Raw genomic sequence first — 18,757 nt, 5'->3', positions numbered from 1 at the left:
TGGGTTTGAGGAGGGTTTCGTACCTATCCGCATCCTTAAACCTTTCAACTCGTACTTGCCCCCAAACCTATAGCGGGTTGGATTTTGAGAGTCTAGACTCTCTTTTCACATGAGAACACAAAATCTTCCCTAACCCTATCCTCCTTGCATTCAAGAGTAAGGCAGGTTGGACTTAATCCACATCTAATTTCCTATTATTCTTATTATATATAAGTAATAAATAAATAAAATAACATAACAACAAAATTTTCAATTATTTGATTAAACACATGTAAAAAAATATATAAACTATTATCATTCAAATAAGATTCAAAGTATTAGTAAATTTAACACCCAATGCATAAAATTTATATGCTTTCCAACATTATACAGGTTGGGGAAGGTCAAGTTTAGCCTAATAGCCGTATAGGTTTAGAATCCCGAAACCCATCCCTAAAAAAAACCTCTATTTTCTCCAATAACCTTTCTTTTCCCTGTATTTTCCTATTTCAAACTAGAAAAAATATGCGAAAAAGACGCAGGCTAAATGCATGCATTTACAGTATCCTCTCTTGATCCACTTCAATCCCAAAGCCAGCGTATCAAACTATAGGGTCCGTAATCTACTAATCTCCGCAATGGATGGATAAATGGATAGAGGCCTTATGAGATCCGTATAGGATCCGACCCCCATCCCTGGATCCATGTATGGTTGAGCCCGCTTCGGATCCGATCCTTTTCATGTCAACGTTATGGAGGGTATTACTGTCAGCTAACTAAAATTTAAGATATTAACCATATCCCCGGTGGTCGAGTGTGGAGCTCATTCATACAAAGAGGATCTCCATCTCCTCAATTCACTCTTCCTTGTAAATCCATTGAAATCTCTTACCGTAGAGTTTACTCGTTGCTGCACGTTTCTTCTCTTCTTTCGACGAAAACAATTGAATCTTCTGTCTGCAACCACATTCAAGTCGATCAAGAACATGTTACCTCGCGAATCTACTTTCGGATTTAGGACAAGGGTTCACCTTTTTCTGTTGATTTCTTTCACCATTTTCAACTTAGCCCACTGTGAACTCGATTTTCGAGCAACAAAGAAGAGATATATGAGAGAGAAGGTCCGGAAAATGTAAGTAAATCGTCGGGTCCCTTTTGCTTCCTTTTCTGTTTAAAAACCACAAAATTTGAGTTCTCTGCTGCATGGGGTCTGTTTGTTTTATAAATTACCAAGTCTAGGTTTTCTACAAAAACAATTATCATATTTAGGTTCAATGGAGGTTGACTTGTTTTAAAATCCATCAACACTATCATCATTGTTTAAAAATTTTCCATTCTATGATGGGCTCTTTTTTTAATGATGATGCATTGAATTATTCGTATGGTGCGCTTTCTATAGAAAAATCAATATTTTCTGATTAAAATTCTTCATAAGGCTCAGCTCGGAAGGAGTACATATTTGTATTTGTACTTTTTCCAAACTGAGCCTTTGGTAAAGTATAATTGTTATAAAGTTATTAGCTTGAACATATGGTTTCCTGTTTCTCTTTTAATGACGGGATTCTGTTCTTTCCCAATTGGGTCGTGTTGATGAATATTAACTTTTATGCTGATACTAGAACTACAACTCGTGAAAGTTAAATCCAAAATTTTTTGGAGGTAACTGGCACAAGGTTTATTCTCAAATTAAAAATTCTCTACATCCTTCCAGTACATAATCTAAACTTCCTAAAATCGTGACCAACTGAAACACCACTTGGTTGTTGTTGCCATTCATTCTCATCTTTTTCTTTTATTATCATGTTGAAAGCCAACATATCCTTGAATATCTGCTCTGCGAAAGGAGCCATTGTTGCTTACATGTTAGCAGTTTTCTTCAGGTTTTACCATGCATATGACAACTACCTGACTCATGCATTTCCGGTTAGTTGGAACTTGGCGATGCTTGTTGGAGTTCTATAAATTCTTATACAGTGTACAAAGTTGTGAATGACTGTTCTACTTATTTGCAGCATGATGAACTAAAGCCTCTTAGTAAGACATTCACAGACTCACTTAGTGAGCTTGGAAATTTGAAGGTGATAACTATACACCTGACATCTCTCTTCATAGGTTAAATTTTAACAACCCTTTCTAAATTCTCTCTTTTTCCTCACCTTTCAGCTAGAACACTTACCTCAGAACTACAATGGGTCAGCCTTGACACTTATTGAATCATTATCCAGGTAAGGATTGGTTCACCTCATTGTTTTCTTGTTTTGTGCTGATATTTTGAAAAGAAATGCATGGCCTCACTATTTTGATGCAACAGTTCTAACTCTTGATTGTGTTTTTTTTTTTCTTCTCTTTCTGCTTGTGGCAGTCTTGTTGTGTTGGGTAACAACACAGAATTTGAAAGGGCAGTTCTTTGGCTTTCTGAAAATCTTAGTTTCGATGTTGATGCAAGGATAAGCCTGTTTGAGGTATCCAACTCAAATGCTTCATATTAATAGACACCAACCTTCCTAAAACTGAGTTGATAAAAAAAATCTTCCTAAAACTGAGAAAGCGAAACTGAAAAAGGTGATAATGGCAACCATTTTACCTGATGGTTGCCAGCTGTAAGTTGAATGGTATTACTTGTGCACATTGAGTTATGTTAACCATGAAGTGTTCTGATGGTGTCTTCCCTCTTGCTCGCAATTGTGTAGTGCAACATAAGAGTTTTGGGAGGGCTTGTTTCTGCTCATATTCTTGCAACTGATTCTTCAAACAGGTTGGTTCAAGGGAAATACAAGAACCAGTTACTTACTTTAGCTGAAGATTTAGGTCAGCGCTTCCTATGTGCATTTGATACTCCAACAGGATTGCCATATGCATGGATTAATCTTAAGGTACTTCCTAAAAACAAAACTTCAGTCCACTACATTTCATTCCCAAGTTAATATAGTGGCCTATTGTAATCACCAAATTTTCTTTACCTTTGGAAAGAATATGCATGAAAAAGTGGGAATATACATGATGGGGCATGAATTATGCAATATATAGTGCATGGATAAGAGTTTTATTTTCTTTCTTGGGGAGAGAGAAAAGGGAGAGGAGAGGAGAGAAGAGAGAGGAGAAGAGAAGAAGAGAGAGGGAAAATAGTTTGGGAGTCAAAAAGTATTGCTGGCGGCGCCCAACTTCTTATTTATAATGATATAACATAATAATAAATGGGAGATTACATTTATAACTCTGGCGGCACACCCTAATAATAGACTAATTAAAAGAAGAAAAGAATAAGCTGACTACACACTAACAACAAAGATAGAATAATAACACTAGCAACACTCCCCCTCAAGTTGGGCTGAGTATGTCTATCATGCCCAACTTGTCACACAACTCGTTGTGTCGTGAATATGGAAGCCCCTTTGTGAGGACATCAGCTAGTTGCTCCTTGGAGTTGACATAAGGAGTACGAATTTCTCCCTTTTCCAATTTTTCTCTTATGAAGTTTTTTGTCCACTTCAATGTGCTTGGTCCTCTTGTGCAGGACAGGATTGCTGGCAATGCTTATGGCTGCCTTGTTGTCACAGTAAAGTGACATAGGATTATGAGCAGTAACTCTAAGCTCCCCTAGAAGATTTTTTAGCCAAAGTACTTCAGCCACCCCATGTGCCATAGCTCTATATTCCGCTTCAGCACTTGGCCTTGCTACCACACTTTGTTTTTTGCTTCTCCATGTCACTAGATTTCCTTCCACAAATGTGTAGTACCCACTTGTGGACTTTCTGTCATGCACAACACTTTTCCAATCAGCATCTATATAGATTTCCACTTTCAAATGATTATGTTTACTAAATACCAGACCTGTTCTTGGATACTTTTTCAAATACCTAAGAATCCTCTTTGCTACCTCCACGCGTGGTTTCTTAGGGGAATGCATGAATTGGCTTAGAACCCCAACTGAATAAGCAATGTTTGGATAGGTCATGGACAAATAAAGCAGCCTTCCCACTAACCTTTGTAACTGTTTCACATCTTTTAGAGGTTCACCATCACAGTCACCCAATTTATGGTCGACATCCATAGGAGTATATGCTAGCTTTGCACCTAACTTGCCTGTGTCTTGTAAGATCAAGGGTGTACTTCCTTTGAGAAATGAAGATGCCCCTTTTTGAGCGGGCAACTTCAATTCCAAGAAAGTACTTTAATGGGCTCAGATCTTTCACCTCAAATTGAGATGCTTGGAACAGTTTCAACTTTTGTATTTATGAGCTCCAATTTCCTAAAATGATGATATCATCCACATATACTATCAACACAACAACCAGTTCCTAACATCTCTTCACAAAGAGAGTGTGATCAGACTGACATTGCTTGAATCCTACTTGCTGAACTACCATATGAAACTTACTGAACCAAGCCCTGGGAGATTGTTTTAAACCATAAAGAGACTTTCTCAACTTGCACACCTTATTTTCACTTCCCTTGGCACAAAATCCTAGGGGTTGAACCATGCACACCTCTTCCTCTAGGTTACCATTTAAAAAGGCATTCTTTATGTCCAGTTGATGCAATTCCCAATCAAGGTTAGCAGCCAATGATAGAAGAATTCGAATTGAGTACATCTTAGCTACTGGAGCAAACATTTCATCATAGTCAACTCCATAGACTTGCGTGTACCCTTTTGCTACTAATCTTGCTTTGTACCTTTCAACTGTCCCGTCCGCATTGTGTTTAATTGTAAACACCCACTTACACCCCACTGGGTCTTTCCCCTTGGAGGATCCACCATCTCCCAACTCTGATTCTTATGGAAGGAATTAATCTCCTCCTCCATAGCATCTGTCCATTCAGGGTATTTTAAGGCCTCTGTAACACTTTTGGGTACAAGGATGCAATCAACTGCAAATAGGAAGGCTCGGTATGAGGGGGAAATGTGATCATATGAAACATATTGGGTAATGGGGTGTTTGGTAGTGCATGACCCGACTCCCTTTCTTTGAGCAGTAGGAATATCAAGGTCATCCACAACCAAAATGGGAGCAGGGGTATCAATAGGTGCACTAGGGCCTAGTTCATTTGGAGTTACCTCCTAGGAATCTGAAGGTGTCGGTTGCTCAATGTTTGGTGGCTCCACATCTTTGCTACATTGCTAATCTTTGTGGCGTTTACATTGCAAGACACGAAAGGGAGCAGGGTCTGGAATAGAAGGAAGAGAGACTTGATGGACCAAGACCTACTTCTTGTCTTCCACACTACTCTCCCCTTGAGGAGAAGCAGGGAAGAATGGTTAAGACTCAAAGAAGGAAACATCCATAGAGACAAAACTTATGACTAATGGGATCAAAGCACCAGTAACCCTTTCAAGAGGAGGGATACCCCAAAAAGATACATGGAATAGACGGAGGGTCTAACTTACCACGAAGGTTGTCTTTATCATCAACCTTCTTGGAGTAACTTTTCTTTCCCATATTGTTACCACCCATTGCAGCCAATGCCACTTGTTGCTCTCCCTCAGTTGTAACCATCACAATTCGCCTAGTTTCCTCAAATTGGACCAGGGCATACACCTCTTGAACTAAAGGCAACTCTTTATTGCCTAAAATCTAGACTCTAAGAGGTTCATATACGGGGGTTTAGCCCCAACAAGAAGGAAAAAATCCGCTGCTAAGAAAGTAGCTTCTTATAGGCCTTAACATCATCATCACGCTTCAATTCTATAGCCTGATAGTGGTCCAATTCCTTCCATACTGAAGTAAGGGCTGAGTAATAAGCTGACAAACTACGGTTCCCCTGCTTACAGGTTGAGGATTTAGCTTGTAATTGGTAAATCTTGGCATAATGTCTTTGCTCAGAATAAGTGGTTTTACCCTATTCCCATATTTCATTAGCAGTATCTGCCCACATAAAGTTCTTCTTCACATCAGGTTCCATGGCTGCAAGAAGCCAAGACATCACCATATTGTTATCTTGGTCCCGCCTATCATATTCAGCAGTCCCACTCTTGGGTTATTTCACCCTTCCATTTATGTAACCAGCTTTTCCCTTGTTATTACGTGCAGTTTTACACCCTTAGCCCACTCCAAATAGTTCAGGCCATTTAAAGGGGTAATTGGCATAGGAAACATCATGTTTTCACCTCCCATACCAGTTGATCCATGGGTTGATGTAACCCCGGATGAGGTAGAGTCATCATTTGCCATTGAGAGCAACACAAACTACAAGTCAAGAAACTGATCTACAGATGCACACGACCAGTCCCCACTGAACAAGTACCTTTCACAGTCTCAATCCGGGCACTAAACACCAAACCAAACACCACTGAAATGCACAACAGCAACTAAACAGTCCAGGAACAATCAAATAGTCCAGAAAGAAGTAATAAAATATTGCTGAAACTCACTGACAGCAAGCAAACAATCCAGATATTTAAATCTCTGTCTTCATTGGGCTACCCATTACACATACCAACACATCACAGCACATACCTGTGACAAAAGGGATCACACACCCCTGTACAGCACCTGTTCGAAGGTGCAAATCCAAAGAAAAAAAGCCTTCACAGCACCGGCCAAAGAGAGAACAGGGTCTTCACAGCGTCAGTTCTCTCTTACTAGGGTTACCTTAGTGCTACACCAAGGAAGAACCCAGAAGAAACAGGAACAAGTTGTTCTACACAGTCCGATTAGGGTTTCTTGCCTTCACTGTCCAAGAAATCAGAAAACTGGGTGGATGAATGTGATTCTGAAGAGAACAAAGGACTCCTATTGCCCAGAACCTTGCTCTGATACCGTATTTTCTTTCTTAGAGAGAGAGAAAAAAGAGAAAAGGGAGAGGAGAGGAGAGAAGAGAGAGGGAAAATAGTTTGGGAGTCAAAACGTATTGCTGGCGGCACCCAGCTTCTTATTTATAATGATATAACATAATAATAAATGGGAGATTACATTAATACCCCTGGTGGCACACCCTAATAATAAACTAATTAAAAGAAGAAAAGAAACAAGCTGACAACACACTAACAGAAAAGATAAAATAATAACACTAACAACAAGTTTCATATTTCATTAAGTGTCTTTTACAAGCAGTAGAACTAACTTTTGACTTGTCCTACATAGTGAAATAAGAACATAAAGAGTATGTGATGCTTAAATCGCAGCTTAATGTTATGCTGCTGAAGTGCCTTTAACAAGTCAAGAAATCAAGGTAGGGGATGCTCTAATACTTCTGCATGCTGTACATTTGAACTCATGCAGGGGATTGGAACCTACCTTCCGATGCATCCCATCTAGAGCTCCATGGCAGATATTGACCTGAATCATCCAAGTTGAGAGTTATTTTCAAGTGTGAAAGATTGAAATTCCCCTCCTTGTAACCATTAGGATTGTCTCTTCATCAAAATTTTAGCAATTTATGTTTGGCCATATTTTTGTTGCAACAGAGCTAAGTAATCCCATTTAAAACATCATTATCAGTACAAAACTACCAGAAAATGCATTTGCCTGTACTCCCGTAGAGTATTAATGGTACTCCATCTTTACATGAGGTTTTCAACATAAACTAATGTTTTGAACTTTGGAAAGTATTAATATAGTTTGTTGTTTTTGTTTTTATGAGGTATTTTATGACCCCACATCAATGTGAAATTCTGTGATGGACAGTATGGAGTGATGGAGAATGAGACAACTGAAACAAGCACGTCAGGATGTGGTACGAGGTTACACCTTATGTTTACAGTTTAAGATAAAATTATAGGTGGTTACTGCCATAAACGAGCTTTCTTATTTTACATGCTTTTTTGGACTTAGGTTCGCTTATTCTTGAAATGGGTGCTTTATCAAGATTAACTGGAGACCCCAGATATGAGGCTGCAGCCTTGTGTGCACTTCGTAAGTTGTGGAGCATGAGAAGTCCTTTGGATCTCCTAGGCACAACACTTGATGTGGTCAAAGGGGAGTGGATAGAATATTCATCTGGCATTGGAGCTGGTACACTCTCTTTGTATTTTCTTGTGTATTTTAAACGATAATGTTCATACCATTTCTTTATATTTAGTTGAATTTTCAAATTTACTATTTTAGTAAGTTAATTGAAGAGTTTGATAGGCTTTCTGAAATCTTCTCTTTGACTTGAAATGCCTTGTTAAGGTCAAATGGTCATTGTTGGTAAATATTAATGTTTCTGATGCTTGTTTCCTGGGGACAATTTGTAGGGGTTGATTCTTTCTATGAGTATCTAATCAAAGCACACATTCTTTTTGGAAGGGAGGAATACTGGGACATGTTCTGTTCTGCTTATGTTGCTGTGCAGAAATATTTCCGGCATGGACCGTGGTATTGTACCAAGCATTTCTCAAGTGATTTTTTTTTGTCTACTTGTTCTCTTGTTTCTTCACATTGTTCATTTTTGATTACTTGATAATGGAAACAATACCTTGATTGGTTCCTAATATGCATTTCATTGTAGCTAACCAAAAGCTAGAGTTGTGGAAAATTTCCTACTAATGATACAATAACAGAAATGTGGATCCACTTTGTGTAACTTTTAGGAAAAATAGAAAACAAAAAACAAAGAAGACTGTTTTTTTTTACTTTCTTCTTTTTCTTTTTCAATATCCTAAAATTTACTCCATCTGCAGGGACACAACTTAAAATTTTGTGACTACATAATTTGGTGGTTGGGGAGGGGGGACGCCAAGGATCAAAATTTTGCAGAGTATTGGCCTGTATCAGCCAATATGTATTGTATCGTTGACCCACCGATACGCTATTCTAGGCATTGTTTTGGGCTTTGACCTGTTTCAGGGGGTAGACAGACCTTATACTGACCCCCCTGAACAGGTTTGAAAAAAAAAAAACTAGAAAAGAAAAAGTGAAGTGCCTATCACTGTATCGATATTTAGAACCTTGGGGGGACCTTACCCCTAACTCCTACATACCCCTGGATACATCAAGGAAAAGCCACCTGTCTCACAAAAGAACAATACTTCCAGGCTCCAGCATGTTGAGGGACATAAACTTACCCCTATCAGGAACTAGTACACTGAATAAAATGAAAGAAAGAAACACAAAATAAAAATTAGAGCATTTAAATCCAGAATGCTTGCATGCTCTATTAATCAAGATGAATGAACATCATTTGACGATTGTCTGGTATCAATAAATATTAATTTATCTTCTCATATGCCTCTCTGCTAGCAATTCCATCAGTTACTATAGAACTACATCTCTTTAGTTGCCCTTAAGTTTATATTTAATGTCATAGAGACAAGATCTCTGTCCATCAATGGCTACTAAACAAAGGGGAAACCTCCTTCACAACAAGGTTAACCAATGACATTTAGCAGGCTATGGATGATGCAAAAGTTCTTCTATTAGTCATCTCTATCTGATGAAGCCTGAACTTCAACTGCTGACTTTTTGTTACGGCCACATCAATGCCAGAATGTTAGAAATAATTCATCTATTTCAATACCATTACCATTGCTAGGGCCAGTATGGCCTACTCCATTTAACCAATAAAATATCTTGGTCTTAATTGCTTTGTCCTGATTCAAAGTTCGTTCAGGGACAGCTTCTTCAATGAATGAGCAATCATTGTTTGGGTAAAAGATGACCAATTCTTGTTATCTGGTTTGTTGGGGGTAGGTTTACTAGTCAGGTCATTTAGTTAGGCAGTCCAAACATTCCAGGAATCTTGCACTTGGAAATACAATTAAGGGGTAAAAATGGCGTCATATGTTTTTATTGCTGCTCTCTATTCATGGAGAAAATTTCAGCTTAAATGCCATATAATCCCTTCTTTATGAGTTTTCAATTAAACATTCAAACTTTGGATGGCTTATGTAACTTGGGAGAAACTCTGATGTAAGGTGGGGTGATTACATGGTTGATGTGGACTGAGAAAATGGATGCATGGCCAATCTGGAGGTTCACCTATCCAATGGACAATTTGTATCAGCCACAGGATTCCTTCAAATGGCAGAAATAGGTGAGACTTATTGGCAACATTCCTATTTCACTTGATTAGGAAACCTTTTTCTCCAGTTAGCAGGATCCCTAATTCCTTCACATGCTGTGTTCTTTCCCCTGTTATTAGGATCTCTAGATAACACAGATCCTGTTACTTTTCAATTTTAATAAAATCCTTTTTGATCATTATTTCTGATAAAAAATCTTTTTCAAGAGCAAAATCTAGGTGATGCTAAATATCACAACATTCCGTGAGATTCCTCTTAAGCTAGAAACCATATAACAATGAAGATGGAATAAAGCCCAACAAGATGATATACCGAATCTTCATTTATGCTTTTCAGAACTAAGCTAGGCATTGCTCAACAAGAATCCGACTAGGATATACCATATATTAAACAAGTTTCTAAACCTCACTTGCGATGCTCCTCCAAACCAAAGTGCCTAATCAACATTTCAACAAACAACGTGACTAGAGAGTTCCAAGATTATGATTAAGGGGATGACAATTATTTAGAGCCAATAAATTGTTTATACATGATAACCATACACAGGTTAATGTGCATATGTAGAAAAGCTACAAGCGTAAAGCAAAAGGACTTGCAGCCACTAAAATCCATGCATAGCTGTTCCTCACTGCCTTGCAGAACAGTCTTTCCTTTACTGGTCCATGATCCTCCCCCTTGTGCATGCAATGGCTAGAAGAAATTATATACTTTAAGTGATGTTTGAAAAAGATGAAAGAAAAATAATACTTATGTAGGGAGTGAACACCTTATGTTTAAAGTAGGGAGTGGATACCTTATGTTTAAAGTAGTAATAAATGGAACTGCTAATTGTAATATCCATTTTCTCTTGTTTAATCTTACAAGAGAAAGTACCTTCTAGGTTGTGGATTCATGTCTTTCAACCTGAATCTATAAAGGAGTAAAAAAGGAAAAAAAAATCTATCATATATTAATAGTTTGTTATTTCAAGTTGTCAGGATGTTCTTACTCCAGGAATTGTTTGGATAATCCAATTCTTGTTTCCAGTCAACAAAATTTACAACAGAAGGAAAAGTTGTGGAGATCCTCAGGGTTAGTTAAATCAGAAAGGTGGCCTTTTGACCACTACTGATGAAGGGAATGGATTGCTTCTTTTCTATTTTTTTCTCCCTGGGTTGGGGGAGGGGGGGAGTTGAATTCACAGGTGAGAAGAGGCAAGGGAGAACCATTAGTGCTTCCTCTTCTGGTTATCTCCATACGTGAGCATATTGCTGACATTGCTGACATTAAATAAATAATAAAAGGTATCGTCCCCCCCCCCCCCAATTTCTTTTCCTTTTCTATGAAAGCTGTGATTCCTAATGCTTGCTTCCGGTGCTGGACATTGCTTTTTTTCTCTCTCCAGCATACATTCTCCATGCCACAAAGTGCCAAATGTTTACCTTTTCCTTAAAAGAAATATTCTTCTGCTTCTATGATGAATGGTCCAACCCCAGTCCTGGATATGTTCTAAATTTAAGATATTGATTGATATCTCATAAAAGTTGATATTAGATTGCAATATGCAATAAAAGAATGATGCCAAATATATACTGGAATCTTTCTTTTAATAATGCAGACACATAATAATGAAGAGAATATTTTTTATCACTACCAAGTCAATAAAAGATAAATAATAATGTTCAAACTCAGAGTTAAACAGACAAGGGTATATAACTCCTGTGTATGCATGTGTCGGTAGTCTCTACTTTCGCAGCTTCATAGTTTCAGTATGTTATGGAAAGTTTTACCTGAAGTGATTTTCAAAAATGTAATTACTTTATTGTAGGTATCATGAAGCTGATATGAGGACTGGAAAGGCAACCTACTGGCAGCTTACCAGCCTTCAAGCATTTTGGCCTGGTCTACAGGCAAGTGATGGCAGGCCTTGATATTTTCATGATTGAGTGTTGGAAGCTTAAGGAAAAGTTGTATCTTGATCTTTAAGATATTGTAAACAGGTTCTTGTTGGAGACATTTTGGCTGCTAACTCTTCACACCGTGAGTTTTTTCATGTCTGGGAAAGATTTGGTGTGTTACCTGAAAGGTATCATTTTATAGCCCTTTTACATTTAGCTTTCTTTTACAATGGTCATGTCTCCTAACTTTGTAAAAATAATCTCTGGGAACATGTCATAAAGGTATTTGCTGGATCGTGAAATATTGCATCCTACAGAGAAATATTATCCTCTGCGCCCTGAGTTGGCAGAATCCACATTTTACTTGTATCAAGCCACCAAAGGTCTGGTTTCTCACTTGTTTCAGGAATTTCAAACTCTCTCGTTTTCTCTTATCAATGAGAGATTAATGAATTGAGAAGAGGATGCCAATGCTGTTGTCCCTTTTAAAATTGTGATATCATTCTTTAATATCCTTTATTTTTCCTAATTTTATGTAACACATCTATATTTTGGAATTTGTTTAACAGAAAAGATAATTAGTCCAAAGAAGTTAAGAAAATACCAACTACTACATGAAAAATAAGAAAATTTTATTGATTTGATCCTGATGTAGGGAATGTTGAACCATATCATGGGGGGTCCTCCCCCCTCCCCCCAAACTTTTAAGAGAAAATGTAATTGGGTGGGCGTCACATTAATATTTATTTATCTCAATGATGACCCAATTTGATTTCTTGAAATCCCAATTCTATCTTTAACAGTCCATTATTTTTTTTTCCTGTGCCAATCCAATTTGTTTGAATTGGATTTTCAGGTTGGGCTAGAATTGGAATGACTTATTTACTTTATGTTGTAGGGCTGGATTGGGCAATGCCTCAATCTTAATCCATCCCAAAGTTAAATAGGGTTCATACTTTTTAACCTTAACCTTAAGAGAAACTTCAAACTGAACTTTTTGGTTAGATTTTAGATGGAGAATACTTCTCAAAGGTGCACCTCCAAGAGAAAATTCCTGGTTCCGCCGCTGAGAATAACCCATATATGGTGGAAGTGGGCAATGCAGTTGCTTGTCATTGTCTACCACTGGATTAGCATTGACAGCCTTTTAGCAAATGAGGAACATGCTCTTTTGACTTGACAAATCCCTATATTCATATGAAATATCCACTAGAAATGTGTTATTTTACTTATTATATGTATTCCAGATCCTTGGTACATGGAAGTGGGTGAATCAATTATAAACTCTCTTAATTTATATACCAAAGTGGAAGGTGGCTTTGCAAGCATTAAAGATGTGACAACCATGCAACTTGAAGATCATCAACATAGCTTCTTCCTCGCTGAAACGTGAGAATTCTGTGTAAGCAATAGTGGTTGATTTCGTTGGACCAACTATATTTGAAATAATTCTTTTCATTTTCCTTTTCTGTAGGTGCAAATATCTTTATCTTCTTTTTGATGATTCATTTTTGGTTGATCAAAATTATATATTTACAACTGAGGGCCACCCTCTTCCAGTATTAAGTGCTTGGCATGAGAGGCTTCCAGAGATCTTCATTCCAAGAAACTGGAATTCCGTCAAGGTATCATCTCTGATCTTTGTGCTAATATTTCAGAAACACATGTACCTGATCTGCCAGATCTTAAGTATACTCTCTCTCCCTCCACCAAACCAGGTAGTAGTTTGTTTGTCGATGTTTCGTTTCTTTATACATAACCAGTTCTTGATTTATATAACCTTTTCAAGTAAGTATGGGAGATGTTCCCAATGCATGCTGAGATGTGCATGTGGGGCGCCAATCTAAACTGTCTAGGGGCATAAAAGAGAAAGGGAAATGATTTTTTTCTTCTGTTTGATTTTTGTGTACAGAGGAACCAGGCAAAACGTGCAAGTTCAATGTCTTTGCAAGTCTGTCCAGCTTCTACCTTGTCACGGGGAGGAAGTATTGCTCATTGTGTTGAGAGTGCTTGCCACGTCCCTGACGCTCGTGCTGATCACGGGTGTACGAGTGAGGAGGAATGTGGAATTGACTCAACCAGTTGTCGGCAAAGAACATGTAGCATAGCTGGCTACTGTGGTCTGTGGCTGTTAATATCCTGACTCTGCTTATGGCTAACTCTCCAGCATCCCAAACATAAAAAGTCATTCTTTTCTCAACGAGGAATAGCTACAAATCCTATGCGACAAAGAATACGACTGATAAAGAAATTTTGTTCTGGTTTGAGTGTAATCTAACGCTTGTGTAGGTATGTGTGTACGAGTTATTTTATGTAGTTGGAATCAATTGAAAAAAGGTAGCATACATTTTGTATTGGAAGCATATAAATTATTGTTTTGGTTCAGGAAAATCATTTTGATACAAATCATGTAAGTTACTTGGATGGCTCATATTGAGTGAATCTGCTAAGCTCCGTACTGTAGATAAGTTTTATTTTTCATATAGTCGGTGAATTCAGAACGATACAGAGGCTGTAGGATGCTCTCATAAGCTCTCCACCATTCCATGAAGCTGCTCTTCTCCCTGAAAATCTCTCGTGAGACTGCAAAATTATTTATCAAAGTCATGACGTAATTCTCAAAATTAGTAATACTCTCTCCATTCTTCAACGATAATTTAGCCTCCTCAAGATGTGCCCAGAAGCAGGAATCCTCTGTTAGGCTAGCAATCTGTCTCCTTGCATCATTTTTCTGTTGCTCTGCTCCTCTTGCCTCTTTCTCCCATTTTTCCAGCAGTTTGTAATGGGGAGATCTTCCATTGGAAAAGTAATCCTTATTACCTTCCTTGTTATAGTAGTCGGCAATGTCAAGCGGTTCGACCATTCTTCTATAATTTGTTCCTCCGAAGATCCAGCGCGTTTGAAGGGGAAGGCCGTCCTTCTTAGGCTGTTTCTCAGCTTCTTCGACCTTGGTTTTCCAGTAGTTTGTGAGATGATTCTTGAACTTGGCAGCATCCATGTCCCGTGGGAACATTTTGCTTTTGTAGCAGTCGTAGTAGCTCTTAAAAGGATCACACTCACACACCTTCTTGTACCATTCAAGATGGGCCATATAAATTTTCGCGTCATTCAATTTCTTATCATCAGAGATGCGCTTCTCCTTGTTTAGGTATTTTTCACGTACCCATCTCTCCATGACGGTAACCAAATTGCTCTGATTCAACTGTTGCTGCTGTTGCAACTGCCCACGAGTTTCAGAAGGATAGGGTAGAGAACCAGTTACAAGAAGAGGTCAAAGAAAATAATCAGATAAGGTTCGGCGTGATGTTATAGAAATACAAATGGAAATTTTCACAGTAAATTGTTTTCTTGAGATTACATTACAATGCACCTCAAAGTCAAAGTATACATCTATACTATATATAAAAGTGCTGATATAGAGTGAAAGTTTTTTTGGACTAAAATTATATTCTATTTCTTTGTTTGAGAAATGGTATAAAAGTCATTTTATTACAGTTTTAATGTCAGTTTATATGGTTAAAAAATACCCATGTTTGTATATTTAGTCTATCTCTAATTATAAGGGTTAAAAAATGTAACTTTCATTCATTTATAAATGCTACTAATTAGATTTATTTCAATATTTTTAACAATAGAAACCCATATATTTTAAAACTGGCTCAAAAACAAAACCATTTTTTATCCAAGTGGTGGCTATGCAATTCAACTATCTGAATCAAATTTATCAACCTATGAAGTCATATTTAGGTAATAAAATTTTTAAAATAGAAATAAATATATAAAATTACAAAAATGTAGAAAAAAATTAGACACATGATATTTTTATTAATCAAATTAAAAAAAAGTGTAATAAAAAGAATTATTTTTATTGATAATGAAAATGAAATACATAATTTATAACTGACCGAAAATGAAATTATTTTACTGTTTGCAAAGATCAATATTTCAACTTTTGGGTCAAATATGTTAACCTTTAATGTCATAAATAAATAATAAAACTTAATAAAACATAAAAATAAAAAAAAAAACACAAACTTTGCAAAAAAAATTCAGACACATGTATGACCTCATATATTTATCATATTAAACAAAATATAAGTGTGACATATCAGAATTATTTTTACACATAAAAATACAAAAAATATAAACAAATTAAAACATCTATAATTCTATATTTAGACTAAAATACTCATTTTCGAATTTAGTCCATATTTAATTGTGAAGTTTAAATTGTAAATTAAACTGCTACATTTTACCTCATTCAATTCCTCTATTTAAATCTTACATTCTTTTTGGTAAATAAACAAAAAAGAAAAACACCAAAAAGATAAAACACTACAAAAAAAAGAATCTAACCAAATAGGTGAGGATGGGGAATGAGGTCCCCACCTCACCCTGACCCCAGTTATATATTAAATAATATATATATATATAATATTATTTATATTTTAAAATTTTTATTTATTTTTCAAAAAATAATAATAGCTAAAAAATTTTGTAAATTCAAGTCCTCACGAAGAACCCGTCCTATCAAGAATTAGAGATGGAGGACAACTTTTATCCCTAATGAAAATAAGACCAGGGATAAGGATTTATTCCAAATCAAAGTCAGAAAATGAAGAATATGATCCCCACCCAAAACCTGTCCCGTTGCCATTCCTATCCATCAATAATTGAAACTTTACCACTTAATCCGATTATCAGATAAAACAAACTGGGTACCTTAACCGAGAGGAGAGCTTCTAAGAATCGGATTATAACGGAATATTATCTATTAACACTGAAGTCAAGCATTAATTGGAAATTGAGGCATCCACTGCTCGGAACTCGGAAATCGATGAGCTCCCTCTAGATTTGGCGATGACCCATATTCCAATCGATGAGCTGGAAATCGGACCTATCCAGCTTCGACTGTTCCGTTCGCACTTCACAGTCGATGCTGCAGGCAGCCAAGCCAAGGAGAGGAGGAATTACCTGTATTTCCCCAAACCCCATGGCTTCAAGTTGTAAAAGAATGCTTGCCCGAAGCGGGGGTCCCTCAATCTGCAAAACTGCCGCCCTGTTAGCTATACTGTCCTTGAGTCTTCCCAAAATCGTTCCATAATCCACGCAGTTGTCTGCCTGGCCTGGGTTTACCGGATTCTCCGATGGCCCCGTCAACGCCATCCATCGTAAAATTGATTCAGGATCGTCCAAACAAGCACAGCCTGATGGAGAACACATCAGAAATGTACCCAAAGGCTTATAACTGTGCTCTGAGACGGAGAGACGAGGGATGGGATCGTCGTGGGAAACTACGTGTAGAAAACGAGAGTTCCATGTTGAGCGACAGAGTATGGTTTTCCGGAGGCCATCGTCGCCCACCAGTGGAGAACCGAAAGTGATGCAGAGCGGGGGCTTGGCGTTTGGGGGGATATTGTTCAGCAGCCATAAGGTGTAGAGAGACGCAACCGCTCCACCTAGACCATGACCGGTGACGATCAGCCGGGAGTTAGGGCTAAACTGCAAACAAAATCAAATTAAGCTAAATCCCTGTTGAGATTTTATGACTATATCTAGAAACTAGTGAAAAACCAGCAACTAGTCTCAGTGGCGGGAGAATGGAAAACTATTAAGTTTCTTAATATCCTGGATCGCCAAACTCAGAGTTGGGAGCTCAACATCTGATCTTTGAGTTTGGCAGAGGGAACTCTGGAAAGGGCACTATACCAGATATCAAACCGAGGAACTGCAGTAAGAGAAGTGGTGGAAGAGAGGTACCTGTTGTTGGAGACAGGAGAGCTTATCAGAGAGAGAAGTAAAGATAGCAAAGGCCTCTTCGTTAATATGGAAAGATGGGTTGTTCTCGGTGCAGAGGAACTGAAGAAGAGGGTTGTTTTGTTGAAAAGTGGATGACAGGAAGAGACCTCCACCTCCTCCTTGCCGATGGTGTATGGCAGAAGAGGATGAAGGGACGAAAGCAATGATTGTGCAATCAGGTTGTTGTTGAAAAGTTTTGTATCGAACAGAGAATGGTGGAGTCAACGGTGAGTTCGGTTCGTTACGATCGCTGCTGTATAGTTCGGAAATGACTGCCCACAAACGGTGGAGGAGGTTGGATGCCACCATCAGATCCGCTAATTCTAGTCCACAGCTAAACCTGGAACAAGAACAACCACTACATCAGCTTTAGCAATGTCATTGTATATGGTCCTTCTTCTTCTTCAATTTTCTTTATTCAAATGGAAAAAAAAAACAGAAAAATGAAAGACGTTTACTGTTACAAAATTAAAATGAAGCACAAAGTCAATCCACCCACATTTCTTCTGTATGTATGTGGCTCCGATTTGGATATTTGAGAAAAAAACAACATCGACGAACAAACGAACGAGAGAATGAATTATGAGAGAGCAGGGATTGGGTTTAGAACCATTTGCTGTGTTTCTTTAGGACCCAATACCAATTAGGAGGAAGGACTGAAGGAGATCATCATATCTTTGCAGCTCTATGCTACAGAGAAGAGTATGTCTTGTTTATAGTGTGTAGTAGTAGGATTAGAGGAACCCTAATTGAGATCAGGCTGGGAGCTGCTAACGAAGTAGCCGGTGCTTAATTCCTGGTTGTTGACCGTGGGAAGAGAGGGGGTTGCAGGAGCGGTAAAGAAGACATTTACCGCAGGAGCTGTTAACGAAGACTGAGGTGAGGAAGATAGAAAGAAAAAGAAGACATTTATTCAGGTCTGGTCGGGCGAGGAAATTTTGATTTTTTTTATTGTGTTTTATTATTTTTAAATTTTAGAAAATTAATTAATATGCCCTGATATGTCTGAAAAATACTTAAATATCCACTATAATTTCTGCAATTACTTAAATATACTCTGTCGGTCGCCTGTCGGATTACCCCACCCGATGTAAGGAGGCCCTCGTCTCGTGAAGTGTTTGAGTTGTCTTACCCTTTGTAAATACATTTACCCGGAAAA

General features: G+C 37.7%; 2 protein-coding genes across 4 annotated transcripts; one reads left to right on the top strand and one right to left on the bottom strand.

Annotated features, from left to right (window-relative positions):
- Positions 1-803: 803 nt before the first annotated feature.
- Positions 804-14,205, top strand: LOC104595733 (alpha-mannosidase I MNS5-like). 2 transcript variants are annotated; one of them, XM_010256599.2, is made up of 15 exons: positions 804-1,111; positions 1,860-1,902; positions 1,992-2,057; positions 2,143-2,204; positions 2,342-2,441; positions 2,670-2,852; positions 7,605-7,653; positions 7,752-7,931; positions 8,156-8,276; positions 11,730-11,811; positions 11,902-11,987; positions 12,082-12,182; positions 13,047-13,188; positions 13,274-13,424; positions 13,712-14,205. In XM_010256599.2, exons 1-15 carry the CDS (start codon positions 966-968, stop codon positions 13,940-13,942), a joined length of 1,743 nt encoding a protein of 580 aa, XP_010254901.1. In that variant the 5' UTR covers positions 804-965; the 3' UTR covers positions 13,943-14,205. The 2 variants fall into 2 exon arrangements, with proteins under 2 accessions (XP_010254901.1, XP_088756905.1); XM_088900779.1 differs by lacking the exon at positions 2,670-2,852.
- On the bottom strand, positions 14,127-18,464 carry LOC104595742 (senescence-associated carboxylesterase 101-like). 2 transcript variants are annotated; one of them, XM_010256612.3, is made up of 4 exons: positions 18,098-18,464; positions 17,560-17,938; positions 16,774-17,301; positions 14,127-15,019 (listed from the first exon to the last, which is right to left on the bottom strand). In XM_010256612.3, coding segments are annotated over exons 1-4 (1,683 nt in total). In that variant the 5' UTR covers positions 18,100-18,464; the 3' UTR covers positions 14,127-14,245. The 2 variants fall into 2 exon arrangements, with proteins under 2 accessions (XP_010254914.1, XP_088756906.1); XM_088900780.1 differs by lacking the exon at positions 18,098-18,464 and adding an exon at positions 18,057-18,076.
- Between the last annotated feature and the right edge of the window lie 293 nt (positions 18,465-18,757).

This window comes from Nelumbo nucifera, chromosome 3 (assembly GCF_055504915.1).
Source record: "Nelumbo nucifera cultivar China Antique chromosome 3, China Antique-T2T, whole genome shotgun sequence".
Lineage (NCBI taxonomy): Eukaryota > Viridiplantae > Streptophyta > Magnoliopsida > Proteales > Nelumbonaceae > Nelumbo > Nelumbo nucifera.
This window is presented reverse-complemented; position numbering and strand designations above follow the sequence as displayed.

What these genes read in the sequence shown, in the direction of transcription:
- LOC104595733 (XM_010256599.2), top strand. Translation starts at nt 966, where the DNA reads ATGTTACCTCGCGAATCTACTTTCGGATTTAGGACAAGGGTTCACCTT. An exon ending in AACAAGCACGTCAGGATGTG is followed by an intron (nt 7,654 to 7,751) that starts GTACGAGGTTAC and finishes TTTTGGACTTAG; the next exon opens with GTTCGCTTATTCTTGAAATG. An exon ending in CTTGTATCAAGCCACCAAAG is followed by an intron (nt 12,183 to 13,046) that starts GTCTGGTTTCTC and finishes TATGTATTCCAG; the next exon opens with ATCCTTGGTACATGGAAGTG.
- LOC104595742 (XM_010256612.3), bottom strand. An exon ending in TCTCCTGTCTCCAACAACAG is followed by an intron (nt 17,302 to 17,559) that starts GTACCTCTCTTC and finishes TTTTGTTTGCAG; the next exon opens with TTTAGCCCTAACTCCCGGCT. An exon ending in TGGGGTTTGGGGAAATACAG is followed by an intron (nt 15,020 to 16,773) that starts GTAATTCCTCCT and finishes ACTCGTGGGCAG; the next exon opens with TTGCAACAGCAGCAACAGTT.